General features: G+C 36.4%; 2 protein-coding genes across 3 annotated transcripts in view; one reads left to right on the forward strand and one right to left on the reverse strand.

Moving 5' to 3' along the window:
• mtus2a (microtubule associated tumor suppressor candidate 2a) overlaps nt 1-9,040 on the forward strand; it is a 47,086-nt gene extending 38,046 nt beyond the window's left edge. Inside the window, exons 9-16 of one of the 2 annotated variants that reach the window (XM_032576590.1) lie at nt 1,436-1,502; nt 1,947-2,161; nt 2,269-2,374; nt 2,470-2,543; nt 2,642-2,740; nt 3,420-3,539; nt 3,679-3,779; nt 4,377-9,040. In XM_032576590.1, coding sequence (XP_032432481.1) covers nt 1,436-1,502; nt 1,947-2,161; nt 2,269-2,374; nt 2,470-2,543; nt 2,642-2,740; nt 3,420-3,539; nt 3,679-3,779; nt 4,377-4,800 — 1,206 coding nt within the window. In that variant the 3' untranslated portion in view covers nt 4,801-9,040. The remainder of the gene's footprint in view (nt 1-1,435; nt 1,503-1,946; nt 2,162-2,268; nt 2,375-2,469; nt 2,544-2,641; nt 2,741-3,419; nt 3,540-3,678; nt 3,780-4,376) is intronic. The other variant, XM_032576591.1, reaches the window with a different exon arrangement.
• A 1,114-nt stretch (nt 9,041-10,154) lies between these two features.
• On the reverse strand, nt 10,155-15,315 carry stoml3b (stomatin (EPB72)-like 3b). Its single transcript, XM_032577362.1, has 7 exons — nt 15,103-15,315; nt 13,328-13,434; nt 13,170-13,242; nt 12,995-13,077; nt 12,703-12,906; nt 10,913-11,047; nt 10,155-10,802 (listed from the first exon to the last, which is right to left on the reverse strand). Exons 1-7 carry the CDS (start codon nt 15,164-15,166, stop codon nt 10,614-10,616), a joined length of 855 nt encoding a protein of 284 aa, XP_032433253.1. The 5' UTR covers nt 15,167-15,315; the 3' UTR covers nt 10,155-10,613.
• Between the last annotated feature and the right edge of the window lie 1,366 nt (nt 15,316-16,681).

Raw genomic sequence — 16,681 nt, forward strand, 5'->3', positions numbered from 1 at the left:
TGATCAATGTGATTTTTATCCTTCCCTCTGATTTCCTGTGACACAACTTTTGATTATCAGTGGAATTCATCTGTTCTCCTCCATACACTTTCCACATGATGTTTCCTCCTACCATTTTTCTTTGACCCTTGATTGTAGCAAACACATGTGCAATGCCTGTGCAAACTGTGAACATGAATAAGGACGGATGGATAATTTCCCACCATGAGGTGAGATTCTGGATGATGAGTTAGAGTGACTGTGTGAAGACGGGCTCTACGTTAGGGTGTCCGAACTGGTTTCACCCTGCCTGATGATGTGTTTAAGGCGCTGAGACAGGAAAGCAGTGATCCTGTCTGTATCTGTCTCACTCCTTTATAGTCATTGTCTGAGCGCTGCCTTCGATCGGCACACAGCACAGAAATGCAAAAGACCTGGGCAGCAGAGATGATTTGAGCACCCCCTGCTGATCCAAACTGCACAGAACAACTGTTGTAAATGATATATGCCTCATTTGAACTGACGTGTTTTTGCTGTGCTGCTCATGCAGGTCACGTACACTCCCCCCTTGCAGGGCAAATGCACCCTTCCGAAAAACAAAATTAATTGAAAGTGACATTGAACCCTGTAAGAACAAGGACGAATGGACTTGTAGTGTACTAGTCAGGAAAAAATAGCAAATATTGGTAGAACTGAAGCAAAATGTTGCATGGTCTTCAAATTTTTTGTTGATAAAAATGGAAAAACAATATTGTACATATGTACTCAGTCAGACTGGATGGAAGGTGTGTGTGAATACTAATTTTTAAATTCACAGATTTACACTTTGACTGGTCTCATTTTAACAAATGAGTATGAGCGATCTAATCTATTTTGTTGTAGCTCTGGCTGTATTCTGAGAGATGTTGACCCCTCTCTCACTTAGTCTGTGAGAGAGGGGGTCTTCTTCCAGGATTTAGCTCACACACTTAATGTGTCACACACTTCTCATCAACTCTCACCATATTCTATGTCCCAGCTTTAAAAAAAAGCCTTATTCAAATTGGAATAATCAACTATTGTTTTGTGGCTGTGTCATTCACCCTAAGATCTTTACAGAGCTGCTGCATTTATACTCAGATTAAATTATTAACAATTATGCTTATTCTAAACTCATTTTATGTCTTAATTCATAAGAATTTTTGGAAAAGTGTGTATCCTAATTTTCTGTTTATTTTGCCTTATGTTGATCTTTGACAAAATGTGAAAATATTCAAGTCACATGAATACATACTTAATATTTGCAACTTAGTCTCAGTGTTTGCTTATGAAGTCCACATGTAAGCTCATTGTGACCTGCTGTATACTCTTGCAAAGTCTTGCTACTGCTATAAAGAATGCAAACTTTTTACTGATAATTATTTTTAGATTTTTCACAATGTCAAAAATATGTAGTTGTTTTTTCTGTAATTTGCAGAACAAAACTGCTGAGGAAGGTCAAAGCGAATTGTCCCTGGAGTTGAAGAAAGCCAGAGAGGAAATGAGTAAGTGAGAATAGATATGACTGAATATTGATGTAGACATTTTCTCTTGCTTTATTGTATAATTCCCAAGAGTGTATTTGTCAATTACTTTCACAGATATTAAACAGTAATTCACTTAATTATTAAAAATGCAATATTTTTCATTTTTAGCTGTTTCTTTCCCTAAGCATTTAAAATACATCTTTGGCTCTCATAAATTTATCTCACAGACTCAGTGACTGAATATCAAAATTACTCTGAGTTCTGGTTAGCATATAAGCCAAAAAGTTTTATTTATTCATATATTTATTTGTCTTTCTACAGATATCATCAGAATTCTTGCGTTTATTTTTTTTTCTCCATGAAATTCTGTTAGACTTGAACACGTTTAAGCTACTCAAAATCAAAGATTCTCTGTTAAAGTTGAACATTTTCATTTCCTTTTTTAATCTGCTTGATGTGCAGCTTCCCACTCGGTGCGCTGGGAGAGGCTCCAGCAGGACAAAACAGCGCTGGAGGTGGCATTTGAGCGCGAGCTGCAGGAGCTCCAGGTGCAGCAGGAGGCAGAGCTGGCTGCGGTGGAAGAAGGCCTCAGGAAGTGTCACGCTGCTGAGGTGGAGCACCTGAAGGCGGAGCATCGGTTGGAGATGGAGGAGTTGACGACTCAGCAGCAGGAGCAGGTGACAGAGAGGAATCAGCGGATTGGATCCAGTCTTTCATGTCCAATGTGAACTGTCTAGTTTCTTGTATTTGTATATATATTTATATATGTTTGTGGATGTGTTAGATGGAGGAGGTGACAGTTCACCACCAGGCAGCTATGCAGGAGCTTAGAGACATGCATAATATCACCATGGCAACACTGCATGAGGAGCATGCTCGTACCATGAGAGGTATGTTTTTAGATATGAAATAAAAAACAAAACTGTGATGCATAAACTGCTAAAACTGACTTCTCATTTTGTTGTGTTGCTGTGTTTGTGTGCAGACTTGAGAAAAGCTCACGAGCAACAGAAGCTCCTCCTAGAGGAAGATTTTGAGAAACTCAGGCTGTCTTTACAGGTATTATATCTGCAGAAGATAGTACTTTATGGATTCCTTATACCTGCTTGGCAGCGTGGATGTATGATGTTCAGTTTCTGCTGTGTGTCTTTGATTAGGATCAAGTAGATACGCTCACATTTCAAAACCAGAGTCTAAAGGACAAGGCCAAACGCTTCGAGGAAGCTTTGAGAAGGAGTACGGATGAACAAATCATTGTGAGTATAAATCTAGTTTCCTAAACAGAACCATCTGTCTCACTCCTCAAGGATGTCTCCAAAATGAGTCCACTTCAGTTTGGCTTCTTTATAAATACTTCAAAGTTAAATAAAAATGACATAGTGCTTTTGAAAATGATATATTTTCAACTTTTTGTCATGTTAAAGCCACAAAACTGTATTTTGTGGCTTTAACAGCAGTGTTTAAAGTCTTGTATCCACTGAAATTAATAGATGTTTTGCAGATGCTAAAATTGCTTAAATAAGAGATTATTTTAATTTAGCAAACCCAATTTATTATTGATAGTAGAAAATCAAATAAAGCTTAACTTAGATATCATTCACTCTCTGGCCACTAGATGGTGGGAAATTACTTTCAATGCAACCCTTTGTACAAATAAAATATAAAGTCCATCAACCACTCAGTAATACCAAAAGCACATAGAGGCAATATCTGAACAATTATCTAAAGGGAGTTGGAATACACAATAGCTTTTGCTCTGCATTGCCTTATGTGTTCCTTGGTATTGTATGAAAACAATGTTGTTGTTTTTTTCATTCCATTTCACAATAATTCACTTTGTTTTGATTTATCATTTATAATGCACATTATATTAAAGCCTTTTCTTATTATTATGACTATTATTATTATTATTATTATTGTTGTTGTTTTTAACAGGATGCTTTAGCTCCATACCAGCACATTGAGAAAGATCTGAAGAGTCTGAAAGAGGTTGTTGAGATGAAAAATCAGCAGATTCACCAGCAGGAGAAGAAGATCTCAGACCTGGAGAAAGTGGTAGGCTCAAATAGACCTTCTCTAGGCGCAATCTATCAACCTTTGCATGCAAATGACAGATGCAGAGCTTTCTGGATTCCGATGATGTTGAGTGTTTGGTTAATTAAAGGTTGCACCTCTGTTGCATTCTGAATTTGAGCAGGCTCAAAAGAACGCGTTTCTCGAAGAGAAGATCCAGGTTCTGCAGCAGCAGAATGAAGATATGAAGGCTCGTATTGAGATGAACCTCGCTACGTCTAGGTAAGACACATCTGGAAAGCATTGTGAATCACTTTTACAGATATTTACAAAATTGGACAGAAGAGCCTCTATGTTATACGACTTTATGGAAATGTATGTTGTTTCAGCGGCTTCTGAAAATGAGAAGTCGCAGATCTTGTAGTGCAGGATCTGCTGATATTAACACAACAAATGTTTTTATTTGAATTGAATTGAGTCTGTTATTTGAAGTGCTATCTAAACTATTCTTGTGAAACATTGAAGGTTACGGTGAGTAGAATAAGTTTGACTTCTGATCCAGACTCAGTATGGCTCACTAACACTGGTGTTAAAATAGGCTGACTTTCAGCATTCATGTTTAGATTAAATTTGTATAAGAAAGCACTAAAAGTCCAATTTCCAATATAATTTTCTGGGCTTAAACATTGGGACCATGACGAACCAAGCTAACGTGGCAATATAAAAGACGCCCATGACCGTCTTTTAAGGGGTTGGTTTTTGTGGGTCTTTGGTTTCATTCTGCAGCAAAGGTGAGGAGGAGAAAAACTAGTTCACGGTTAGTTCTAAGATTACATTGTATTTCCTGTTTCATGCAGTCATTTATCCTTCCCCATACAGGCAACTGACAGAGGAGAACGCCAACCTGCACGACTCTGTGGAGAAGGAGAGCACTGAGAAGAAGCGCCTGAGCCGCAACAACGAGGAGCTGCTGTGGCTTCTCCAGACCAGCCCCCTCATGTCCCCGGCCTCGTCCCCGCTCCACCGCTCCTCCTTCTCCACCTCCCCTGTTCCCTCCTCCCCTCTGTTCTCCTCCTCGCCCTTGGCAGGGTGCGACTCGCCCACCCACTGTCACGGCTGTCCCAGGCAAGCTCAGTACTGCTCCCCATCGCACAGAGCTGCCGTCAATCAAAACCTCTCTCCCGGACCTGCCACGCCCACACACAGGGCGGCTTTCAATCACAACTACTCCTCCGGCCCGAACACGCCCACTCACAGGGCGTCGTCAGGTTGCTGTAACTCAAACACCTCTTTGCATAATTAAAAGCAGCTTCCAAAGCTCACACATTTCCCGTTTTTTCTCCAGCACTCCAAATCTTTTCTTTGTAGGCATGTATGGTGTTACAAAAAAGCAACTAGAACCAGTTACCATAATACTGTACAGACACTGTGAACCACTCTGACCGTGGTGTTCGTGATGCAGAGATTCTATAAGTTAGATATACAAACACAAAAAAATGCTGGCCACCACTGAATTTTCCAGTCAGAGCTTCTGACTGTTCTATGTGTGTTCATGTCTTTTTAATTGCACACTGTAAATATTGTTAAAATTAGAACAGGTGTTGTTGATAGATAAACCTCCCATGCATGTGTCCTGCATAGTGCAAAATGTAGAGATGGAAATTACGCATTCAATCCACCAGAATATGATACTTTGGTGTGGCAAAAACGCATTCACACGCACACACACACGCCAACACACACATGCATCCTCAGTAAAATAAGCTGTTCTCCATTAGAATAAAATGTGGAAGGAGAGTCAGTTCTCTCCTTTCATCTGGACTAAACAAAGCGCCTTAAACTTGGTCCTACCACCTCACCAGCAGAGAGTGACCAATGTTTTATTTATAAAGGACTTCGGTTCAAGAATTGGTTTGTAAATCGAAGCAAATTGCCTCCTCGAGTTCTATTTGAGTGTTTCTAATTAGCTCAGTGCTGATAGTTTAACCTCCTCGGAGCCATGTTACCTGCAAAATACTGAGAACTTTGTGTATTTTTTACAGCCTTGCCAGGTCTTCCTTTACAAGACAAGCTCCTCTTTACTTCAGGTCCCTCAGGTCAACTTGCAAAATCTGTGTTTGCTGTTTTCTACGTACCTCAGTGGGAATGTGCAGTCTGTTGTGTCTCAACAACAGCAATCACAACACAACAGTTAACGAAGCGCTTGGAGCTAAAGGAAACCTCGCACAGGTTTTATTGTTTTAATTGTTGTCTATTACTTTATAGTACAATGTTTAACTGATTTATTTATTACATGTCTTTTGCTAATTAAGCAAGCATGTACTGTGAAAGTCTTCCAGTTTTAACGTAAAAATGATTATTGCTGTTATCTATTTATCGATGCTGAAATGTTTAGAAAATATTTGTGTGTTTGTAAGTTTAAAAATATTTGTCATGGGACAGAAGTGGAATACAGATATATGACCCCAATAGAGCAGATAATCTGGAGATCCCAACTATATTGTACATTACACTGGTTTGAATATGCAAAAGTATTCACATCCCTTAAATATTTTTCACATTTTATGGCATGAAAGCCCCAAACTTCTTTGTTTTTATAAGGATTGTATGTTATAGACCAACACCAAGTAGCCAGATTTACTCTCATCCATTGCAAGTAGTTGTCCATTTTATAATTTTTTTATAAAATTGCATGATAGCTCTAAATCAGCAAGGATGCAATTGTGAACACCCACTTTCAAGTCTCACCACAGACTCGTATGGATTTAGGTTTGGACTTTGATTGCACCATTCTAGCACATGATTATACGCTTTGATCTACATCATTCCACCCCCAATGTTTAAAGTCCTTGTCCTTACTTTTTCCATTTTGAGATGATCAACAAAACAGTATTCTGTGAGGTGTGCTTTGTATTTAAGATTTTTTGAAGTTGAAAAGATCAGTTTTGTTCCATTTCGCCTAACTTTGTGTTTGGTCTATCACAAAAATCCTAATAAAATACACTAAAGTTTGTTGCTGTAGTGTGACAAAGAGTTCGAGGGGCATGGATTCTCGGTATCTGTGGTGCATGAATGCATAGTGTTTTATTTCATTGAGTGAACAGAGGACAAGTTTAGAACAAACAGGGCACACATTACTGGATTTGTCCATGGCTGCAGAAAATTCTAGATTAAACTTCGAGGGGACTGTCTTGTGTAAAATGCGTCTAAATTATGTAGGTAAAACAGAAAAACTTTGTTTACCTTTTGTGATGTGCTTAATTAGTGTAGAACTTGTAGAACCTGTATTTGTAGTACCTCTTCATCCCCTTTTTTGTAATACACCTTAATTTACAATTGGTAATTCATTTATACTTTTGCATACTAAAGAAAACCACAGCATCGTAGAATATCTCATTCAGGGAAATCTGAGTTATAATTTAAAAGATTTTCTTTCTTTCTTTTGTACAGCTGCCCTGTGAAAACAATTTTAAAAGTTTTCCCCCCAAATTATTTTACAAAACGGCAGAGCACACCACAAGCCAACTATACCTATATAAGAAGAGTCAAGGTAAAAAGAAAATTTGACCTTTTCACTATTTCAAATGGTGTGTTATGTCTGCTTCTCATGGTCTTTTGCCTGGCTTAAAATAATATACTGTAAGCTACAGATCTTTATCCACAAAATTGAAACAGTTTAAACTTTACCCACTGTAAATAGATAGATCTAGAGAGTCAGTGTGAACAGTTTTACTACCAAGGGGAGCATGCATTTGGATTAGTAGTTATTGTAGTCGTATTTATTGGTAAATAAAGCGATATTTGGGAATTGAAGTAGTCGGGTTTAATGGGGTTTTAATGTGGAGATCCGGTGCTGGTCATTAAAAAACTCTCTTGAATACTTACTCTGCAAAGAAAATGTAAAAAGATACTTACCAGCACACTTGATTTGAATGTTTACACCTCAGCAGGTGAGCCTCATTTAAACGTTATTGGACCAGGCTTTCAGTAACAACAATTCTCCAGTAAAGATGTGTGCAAAAGCCTTTAAAATAGATAATAAATTCTTTTTTTTTCCTCAATGGTTTTCTGACAGAAAGTTTTGGAAGGTAAAGCTATACTTCAGCCTAACTTTAATGCATTTTCTCTTGTCTTTCCCATGCTGAAGAGTTACTAGCAAATATTGACCCTTGTGTCATGGATTACCCATTAAAAGTTTTTCGCCACGGCTGAATTCAATGATTATTGTTCAAATAAAAAAGCTGCTTCTGGATTTTGAGAAGTATTTTAGAAATGCGGTTAAGTTAATCCTCCTACCCCCTTATTTAATTTAAATGATGGATTGCTGCAGCAATAAAAGAAATATTTATCATAATGCTTTTTACACATCTTTACTGGGGGTGAAACAAAAGCTACGGGAGATGTTGGTCTGTAACTTCTTTACCAGCACTTTTTGATGGTCTTGAAAAGAACTCTTTTCATTACACTTCAACTTTTTGTATGATGTGGACACAGGGTTGAATGCTCCTAGCAGAAGAATGTCAAATGCAGTGTTTGAGAAATGTATCGAAACGGTCATAATTCTTTTATGTCTTTTTTCTACACTGATGATTTTAAGAATGTCTGCTCAATTGTAAAAAAGAAAAAATAAAACAACAAAAAAACTAAACTAAACAAAAATACCCACACAAAAAGAACGAGGGAAAAAAATACCAGTCAAAAACTGTGTTTTCAGATTGTTTTGGATTATTTTTCCTCACTTACAACACTAAAAGATTCCCCCTAAAGGTTCACCTCAGGTGCAAAAACTACAGTCTACAAAGATGCAACAAATCTATTGTTTACAAATGGCAGCATACAGTTCCGAATTTCGAAATAAGTCTTTTGCATGGACTACAGTTTCTAAACCCTAAACTGGTATTGTAAAGACCCTGCAATGTGTCCCGTGGACATTTGTGTCTCACTTTGCTCTGAATGTCAAAATTGTAATGATTGCATTTTGTAAAACTCTTTCATGCCATTTTGTTTACTAAAGAAAGACCTCTTTTGTGATCATTTTGTAGCAGCTATTGAATATGTAGCATTTGGACAAAACTACTCACAGAACAGCGTGGATAATTTAATATATTTGGCAATGTTTTTAACACTCATGTTGGTTTCTAAATGCTGCTGTAGCACATGTGGCTTGTCAACCTTCAATTCAATTACTAAAATTTATAGAGGTGATCTTTAAAACTTTAGCTCCTATGGATTTTGATCCTGTGACGAGCTTTTTGGTGCTGATTGTATGTTTGAATGTAAATACATTTACAACATGAGTTGTGTGTCTTAGTGCACCGACAGAAATAGAAGCATGTTTTCTCAGCCTTTGCTGTCCTTGTTCTACTTTTCTCTTCTTTGACCTCTTTGCTTTGTCCATGGTTAGGTTGTAACTGTAGTGTGGGGAGACGTACAAGAGAAGGAATAAAATCATTCATCAATGTAATGTGAACACAGTATGTTGATGCCTTTGTTTGTCATTTACGGGGGGAGAGGACAATATTAAAGTGTTTAAGAAAAGGTAACAGTGTTTGTGCTATCTTTTCAGAATGAGTTTTCAGAATGACTTGTGCCATTCAAGAACCTTTATCCAACTGCAAATTATATTCCTTATGATATCCAACTGCAGGTGGATATTCTCTCATATGGCACTACTTATATGAGAAGAGATATAGAGTGTCTTTTAGGTGTTGGCATTCCTTGAATTTTTTTAATATACATTTTTATGTTGTAGCTGCAAATATAATGTATTTTGATGGAATTTAGTTTATATATTATAAAAATGTAGTGAATAATTATGAAGTGAAAGGAAAGGATTTTGTTAATCATATATGGACTGCACACCTTTTACATTTTAGCTGTATCAAAATATGAAGGGTGCGTTGTACGCTTGCATTAGGGAAGTGAGTCAAGATTGACGGACAATATCTCTAAACGGCAATTTCTCAATCTCACCATAGTTTCTCAGAAGAGATTTTGGTGTGGACTTTGACTAGGCCCCGTGGCACATAAACATGCTTGATTCTAAGCTGTTGCATCTTATGGCTTATTGTTGTGTATGATTTGTTATCATCCTGGAAGATTAACCTCTGCCTCTCTCTCAAGTGGTTTATAGCCCATAACAGATTTTAATTTTTTTTCCAGATTGCCCTGTGTTTAGTCTCTACCACCTTCTTGCCAATTCTGCTCAGCTTCAGAATAACTGAAGGTAACTTAGTAACTTTACTATGGTATAAAATGGCACCATATAAAAACACAAACTGTCCCTTTAAGGAGGTTGTTTCTTTGTGTATGTTTTTTTTTCTTCATTAAACTTTAGAGTCCTTTACATACTGAAATTAAATTACACACATAATTGTTTACTGCTTATTTGACTTCTGAACACAACTATTGGTACAGAGGCTTTGCCCCAGAGTGCCCGAATACAAATGCACACCACACTTTTCAGAGTTTTATTGTAGAAAAAAAAAGGTTGAAGAAGCCAAGAGTTTTAGTTTGACCTTTTCAAAACTGTGTCATTATAAAAGTTTATGAAACCAAAACATGACTTTTCAAAAGCACATTTAGTTTCTTTGTAACTTCACATTAGCATTTCATTTGGGAGTTTCCAGAATTAAGATACAAAAGAAACTTTTGGAGTTTTTCGACACAATGAAACAAACACATTTATTAAAACATTTAGCTACTTGTATAACATCATTACAGACACAAAATTAGAAACCACATTACATTTGGCATTCCATTTTCTATTTATGTCACATCCATAAGAAAGACTTTGTTTGATCAAAGCTAACAATCACTAAGCCATGAAGGATTGGCAGTGATTTCTGGCAGTTTTTTTCTCTAGCATATGCTTTTTTATGTTGTAGTTGCAAATATAATGTATTTTGATGGAATTTAATTTATATATTATAAAAATGTAGGGAATAATTGTGAAGCGAAAGGAAAGGATTTTGTTAATCATATATGGACCGCACACCTTTTACATTTTAGCTGTATCAAAATATGAAGGGTGCGTTATATGTTTACATTAGAGAAGTGAGTCAATAACTGCAGCCCAACTACTTCCTTATACTCCAAATGATAGCTTCAGCAGCCTCACTTGCGCATGAAGTGAGATATGACATCCATAGGGAGTGGGAAGATGATGGTGGAGTTCTTCTCCGCTGCAATGGTGTTGAGAGTCTGCAGATAGCGGAGCTGCAGGGCTGATGGAGACTCTGCAATAACAAGGGACGCCTCCTTCAGGGCCCGGGAGGCATTCATTTCACCTTCAGCTGCAATCACCTGTAGCAAGAGACGGATATTAAAATAAAGCAAAAACACAACCAAATGATCAAGTTTTATGTGATGCACTTGTCTTTTTTTTTTTGTTTTATCATGTTCAGTGTCCTGACCTTTGCCCTGGCCTCTCGAGATGCTTCAGCTTCGGCAGCCATGGCTCTCTGCAGTTGAAGAGGCAGTTTCACATCTTTGATCTCCACACGTTCCACCTTGATGCCCCAGTTGTCCGTGGCTTCATCCAGACTTGACTGGAAAATAGAGAAAGATGATCATTACCTCATATTTGAAACTAATATTATGTGTTGTTCATTTGAAGAAAATGAAAGGCAGCATTATATTTAACAAAAAATCTTTCTAAAGTTTGAAAGTACCTTTTGAAAATAATGACCTTAATTAAAAGCATACTTTTAAAAGTATGCTTAATTAAAAGGTTACTTTTAATTAAGCCCAAATGTTTTTTATTGGTCTGATATAATATTCCAATCTTAAATGCCAGGTTTTCATTAGCTGTAATCAGAAAATCATCCTATTTAACAGAAATAAAATCTCGTAAATATCAGTCTCTGTGTAAATAATGTGTATTGTGTGTTTCACATTGTTAACTAAGTAATTGAAATAAATGAACATCTTAAAAAAACGTATTTATTGAAAATAACTGAATATACATATTAAAAGGGAAATCTATTTTGTATAGCATGGGTTCAGATGGTCCAGGGTATGGGGAGAACATGACCCCCCAAACCCTAAGATTCATAGTGACCTAGTCCAAACCTATCCGGCCCTTTCCGTACAACCCCGAATTTACATCACTGGTAAAATTGACGCTTAATAATCAGTTAACTTGATAGATTTTTATTGCAGCTTGTTTTAAGAGACCAGTGTTTTTGTGAAGACAAATGTTGTTTTTTTTGTGGTGCACAGTGTACTACAGAAACATAAGTGTTACTAGTGACATAAATAGCTTCACTCTGTATAAACTCCCACAGAGCAGGGCGTACTTGACTTGTTCTCAGGGGGACTCAGTGTGGAATAAAAGTGATAAGCTGTTCAGTGGGAAAATTCTGCTCTGTGGGAAAAAGTCTCCACATAAAACAGTTTTTTATGTGGGACTGAGCAGATGAGGACAGTTGACAGCAGCTCATTGCTCTGAGCAGTAAGTCAAGAGGACACACAGTATCACTGCAACTGGTGCACTAACAAAATATAAAGTTTCCCTTTTATTTAACCATAAACAAATTACAATGAGAAATTTGAAAAATTCTGCCCTTTTTAATTTTTGGTATTGTCGTTTTTCTAAGTCAGCTTTTAAATGAATAAATAAATAAATAAAAATACATTCCTTTTCTCTCATTTTATTTTGAAACAGAAAATATAAGGAACTACGCATGGATTGAGAACACCAAACTGATTTGTATTGGTTTGTGTGAATTGTATATGGTGAACGCAGAAGAATAACGGATGATTTCACCAAATTTGTTACTAGCATCTTTAATCTGCTCTAGCTAAAACACTAAAGAACTCAGACTCTTTCTCAAACCTGGACTTGATTATTTTACACTACTTGCAGAATATCTAAAACCTAATAAACCCCAAATCCTAACACAATTTGTGGTTTCTGAAACCTTTATTTGATTTGTCAAAGTGCAGACATTAATCTAGTTTAATCTAGCCACATCTGAAAAGTCTGACTAATTAATCCCCCCCCAAGTCTAAAAATCCTAACTGCGCCCCTGCTGTGAAGTATTCTGGTTCAGAAACTTGTCCCATATACATATACAATAATAATGACCCTTGGGGTTTACTTGAACTTTCTAGGCCTTTGGCAAACACATTGATTGTATATGAATCAGGAGGGAGGGAACAAAAGTCAGAGAGTATGTAAGAACCCTTTCAGCTTCTATACCTGCATGCTGTGGGCGATGCCCTCCCGATCAGACAAGACCTCTGCGAGGTTCTTGGTGCCAAGAACATTTCTGAGGGTGGTTTGTGCCAGCAGGCGAGTGGAGAAGTCAGCGTTAGTCACGTTGGCCACAGAGGCGATGGGGTCGCTTACTCTGAAGTACACAACACCGTCCACACTCACAGTGACTGAATCCTTAGTGAGAATCTAGAGCAAAAATACACATTATAGACATGATATTAATCTGACTTTTACATGAAATTCCTCTGAAAGTGTGTTGTTGTGTGCCTCTTGCCTCTTGTGGTGGGATGTCAAATGACACAGTTCTCAGATCCACTTTCACAATAGAATCAGTGCATGGCAAAATGAAGAAAATTCCTGTCGATATACAGCAAAAAGGTGCAGGTATGAGTGTTTGGCTAAAGCTAAAAAAATGTAGGACATAAATAGAATAGACATGATTACTACACCTGGTCCTTTTGCCTTTCGGTCGGTGATGCGACCAAGTCTGAAGATGACGGCCCGCTCGTACTCCTGAACAATCTGCAGTATTGGCCACAAACAATCAGTTCATGTTCTCGTTTGCACTGAAACGAAATGGGTGCTTTCTGGTGTTCAGCTCACTCACCTTAAAGCAAACCCAGATTGTTATTGGGAAGGTAAAAAAAACAAAAATCCCTGAGAGAATGACCAGCACCCAGCCGCAACATCCCAGAGATCCAATCGGCCCTTCAGCTAGTGAAAGAGAAAACAAAGTCTATAAAACGTGTTAAGAAACAGAAAATGATTTGACACATTTCTTGATCGTAAAGAAATGCCTGTTTTTTGGTTCTGTTTTTTTTTTGTTTTGTGGCACAAGTATGCTGCATTTGTAGTAATTACATATGAAACAGATAAAGATAAGGAGGGTAAGAAATGCAGTTTGAGTATAAAGGTTAGTCTTCAAACTCTGGATGGCTGTTGAGGATTCATAGCCTCCATACATGGGGTGCTTCTGCTACATCAAGTGCCACCTGTGAAATGCCTACTTTAACAAAATCTGAATCCCTGGACAACTGCCGATATACAAAAGTAATGTTAGAAGTTGAACTTTAGCATTAAACATTAAAACATTACATTTTTGTTTGAACTGTACACCAAAGAAAAGTTAATGCTTTAATTCACAGCATGTATCTTTTGTTTACTTGTGATCCTAAATGCCACCGACAGTTAAAAGGTGTGTCGAAGGTTTATTTTATATTATTATTGAGATCATGACAGAGCACCCCCAAACAAAAACATATGTGGAAAGATCAATTATTAAAATGTTGGCTTATGCAACATGATCTCTGGAGTAAAGCTTTGTGGAGAAAGGAAAGTAATAACACACAACTAATGCTGCTTCCAACTTGAAGTGATAAATGTATTTCCAGATGAAAAGCCATGAGGATATTTCCTTTTATATTTGTTATCAGAGAAAACACAATCACATTTTGATGGAAAGTTTTATCTTTTGTGGCTTTTGCTGTAATTGTCAGCGCCCACACAGACACATTTAAACCAAAACCACAATATACTAGGTCACAGGAAATCAGTTGAACAAACAGAAAAAGCTTCCTGTTGTTCAACCTAAGAAAATTTCCCAGCTGCAAATTAAAAAAAAAAAAAATCTAAGGGACAGTTATTTCTTTAAGGGCTCTCAAGATCTTTCGAAGCAAACACAAAAAAGCTGCAAGGGTCTAAAATGAAATGTTGCCCTGCAACACATGTTGTATTTGTGAATGTCAACAAACGCAGCAAACCCTTTTCTTTAGCATAAACTGCTTTCACATAATCAAAAAGGAAAGAAAACAGGGTCATGTTGTAATCAGTTTCAGTTTTATAGATAAGTGTTTTGCACATTTTCAAATACCGTATAGACAATCGCTCTATTGTGTTTTATGGAAAGAAGCACTTATCTAAAAAAAAACAAATCGTAGACAATTTACATACTTGTGGTCAAAGCTCTGAAAAACAGGGTTTCTTTTTGCTTGGCTTAATACAGTGTAGAAAATGCTAGAGAAGCTAAAGAAGCAAATAATTCTCAGTCACATGATTCAGTGACTGTTTATCTTAATGACATGTGATTTCTGTCTCTACGCTGATAGAGGTCTGCTCTCCTCTTTGTTGTGTCGCTGCTTTTTATCAGCACAGTTGTGTTCTCATCTATTCATGAAGTACATTTAACTCCTAATGTCATAATTAACAGTGAAAAACCGTCATGTAACATGCAGAACACCTGGTCAGAATTACATAAAGTCTTTAATAACCAAATAAAAAAAACTATTTGTAAGTAGTGATAACCGCTATACCACATGACACAGACTGTCAAGTCATGTTTAAGCATGCAAATGAAACAAACAAAAAAAAAAATATTTGGCTTACATATTAGCGTATCTCTGCTCACTCCTCTCCTCTTCTGGCTTTCCATTTGGTCCTCCATTTCCATGTGCTGCCCAGACTTGAGTGAATTCACTGGAAAAATATGCTGAAAGGGTTGTAAAAGTGCCTCTAACCAACAGGAAGGGATCCAGCCTTTTAAAGCTGCCACACTAGTATCATATTTCTTAATGTGGAGGCGTGGCTTTGACTGTGAGCTGATCATCAACAGAGTGGAATCATAAAACTTCACCCAGGTTCAAAGATAATTTTGTTGTAAAATAATATATCTTGTGGGGCGGGGCTGAGAGAGCACAGAAAAATAGTTTTTTCATGATATACTGTAAGTGTTACATACAAATAATCTTTGAGTTATTTATATAGATACAATGACTGGGAATTGTATATCCATAATATTAACAAGTTAATTGTATAAGCACAATATTCCCAAGTAGTGTTCACTCTGTCATGGTGTGCATAAAGGATAGCTTAAACATTTTCAGTAATAAGCATTTGCTTTCTCTCACACCTTTTCAGACAATGCAAGATTTTATTTAAATTATGTAATCTGAACTATGGAGCTGTGTGAACAAGCTTTCTTTAACATATATTTTTGAGTATTTATGTGCTAAAATGAAGATTTCCTTCATTCACTCCTGTAGTTATTATATTGGCATAACTATGTATAATGAATAAAAATACCCATGTTTTTTTACAATTTATACAACAGCAGAATTTCTGAGGGGTCTGGATAGAAAAGAATTTAATATTTTTAATGTTCTTTTGACAGACTGGATGGCATCTGCCCATTCAAATTAAAAGAGGAAACCATTTAAATTGTAACTTCCACTATTTTTTAATAACTTCCCAGGAGATAATGGAGTCAAAATAAACTGTACATTTTGAATAAAGTTGATTATGTTCAAATATATTTGAACATTTATAAAAGATTTTAGTAACCTTTTCTGAAAATATTTCTAAAAAAATGTGGACTATTCAGAAAAAGTAAACATTAATAGAGAAAAGAAAATATGACGTATTTCAGATCCTCTTCAGTTATAATGTTGAGGATTTTGAAGAAACATAACGGCTGATAGAGGAAGAGGATCTGAAATACATCATATTTTCCTTTTCCTATTAACATTCGCCTTTTCTGAACTGTTCATGTTTTTTTTTGTTTAAGTTTAGTTTAGTTTACTAAAACCCTTTTTAAATATACAAATATAAATAAGTATAATCAACTCTATCAAAAACAAACAAATAAATGTTGTCACATTTATTGAATGTGACAACACATTCAATAAAATTCTGGTAAATGTTAACTACAGATACAGCCTTGACTTCTAAGGTGAGTAGCAAATAGTTGTGTCCATGTTCTCTGTATTGCACTAGTTTTTTGTGTCTAAAGTGTACATTAAATCTGTCATTTAAAAAGTTCCTAAAAATGTCATAGTTCTCAATTTAAAATATTTGTGAAATGACAATAACAATTTCAGATGAAAATCCTAATTCTATGAAGCTTTTGAGAGAACTGCATGCATATACTTATCTGTGGGAGAAAATGTTTAGCGATTACAATCTTTCA

This window comes from Xiphophorus hellerii, chromosome 11, assembly GCF_003331165.1.
Source record: "Xiphophorus hellerii strain 12219 chromosome 11, Xiphophorus_hellerii-4.1, whole genome shotgun sequence".
NCBI lineage: Eukaryota > Metazoa > Chordata > Actinopteri > Cyprinodontiformes > Poeciliidae > Xiphophorus > Xiphophorus hellerii.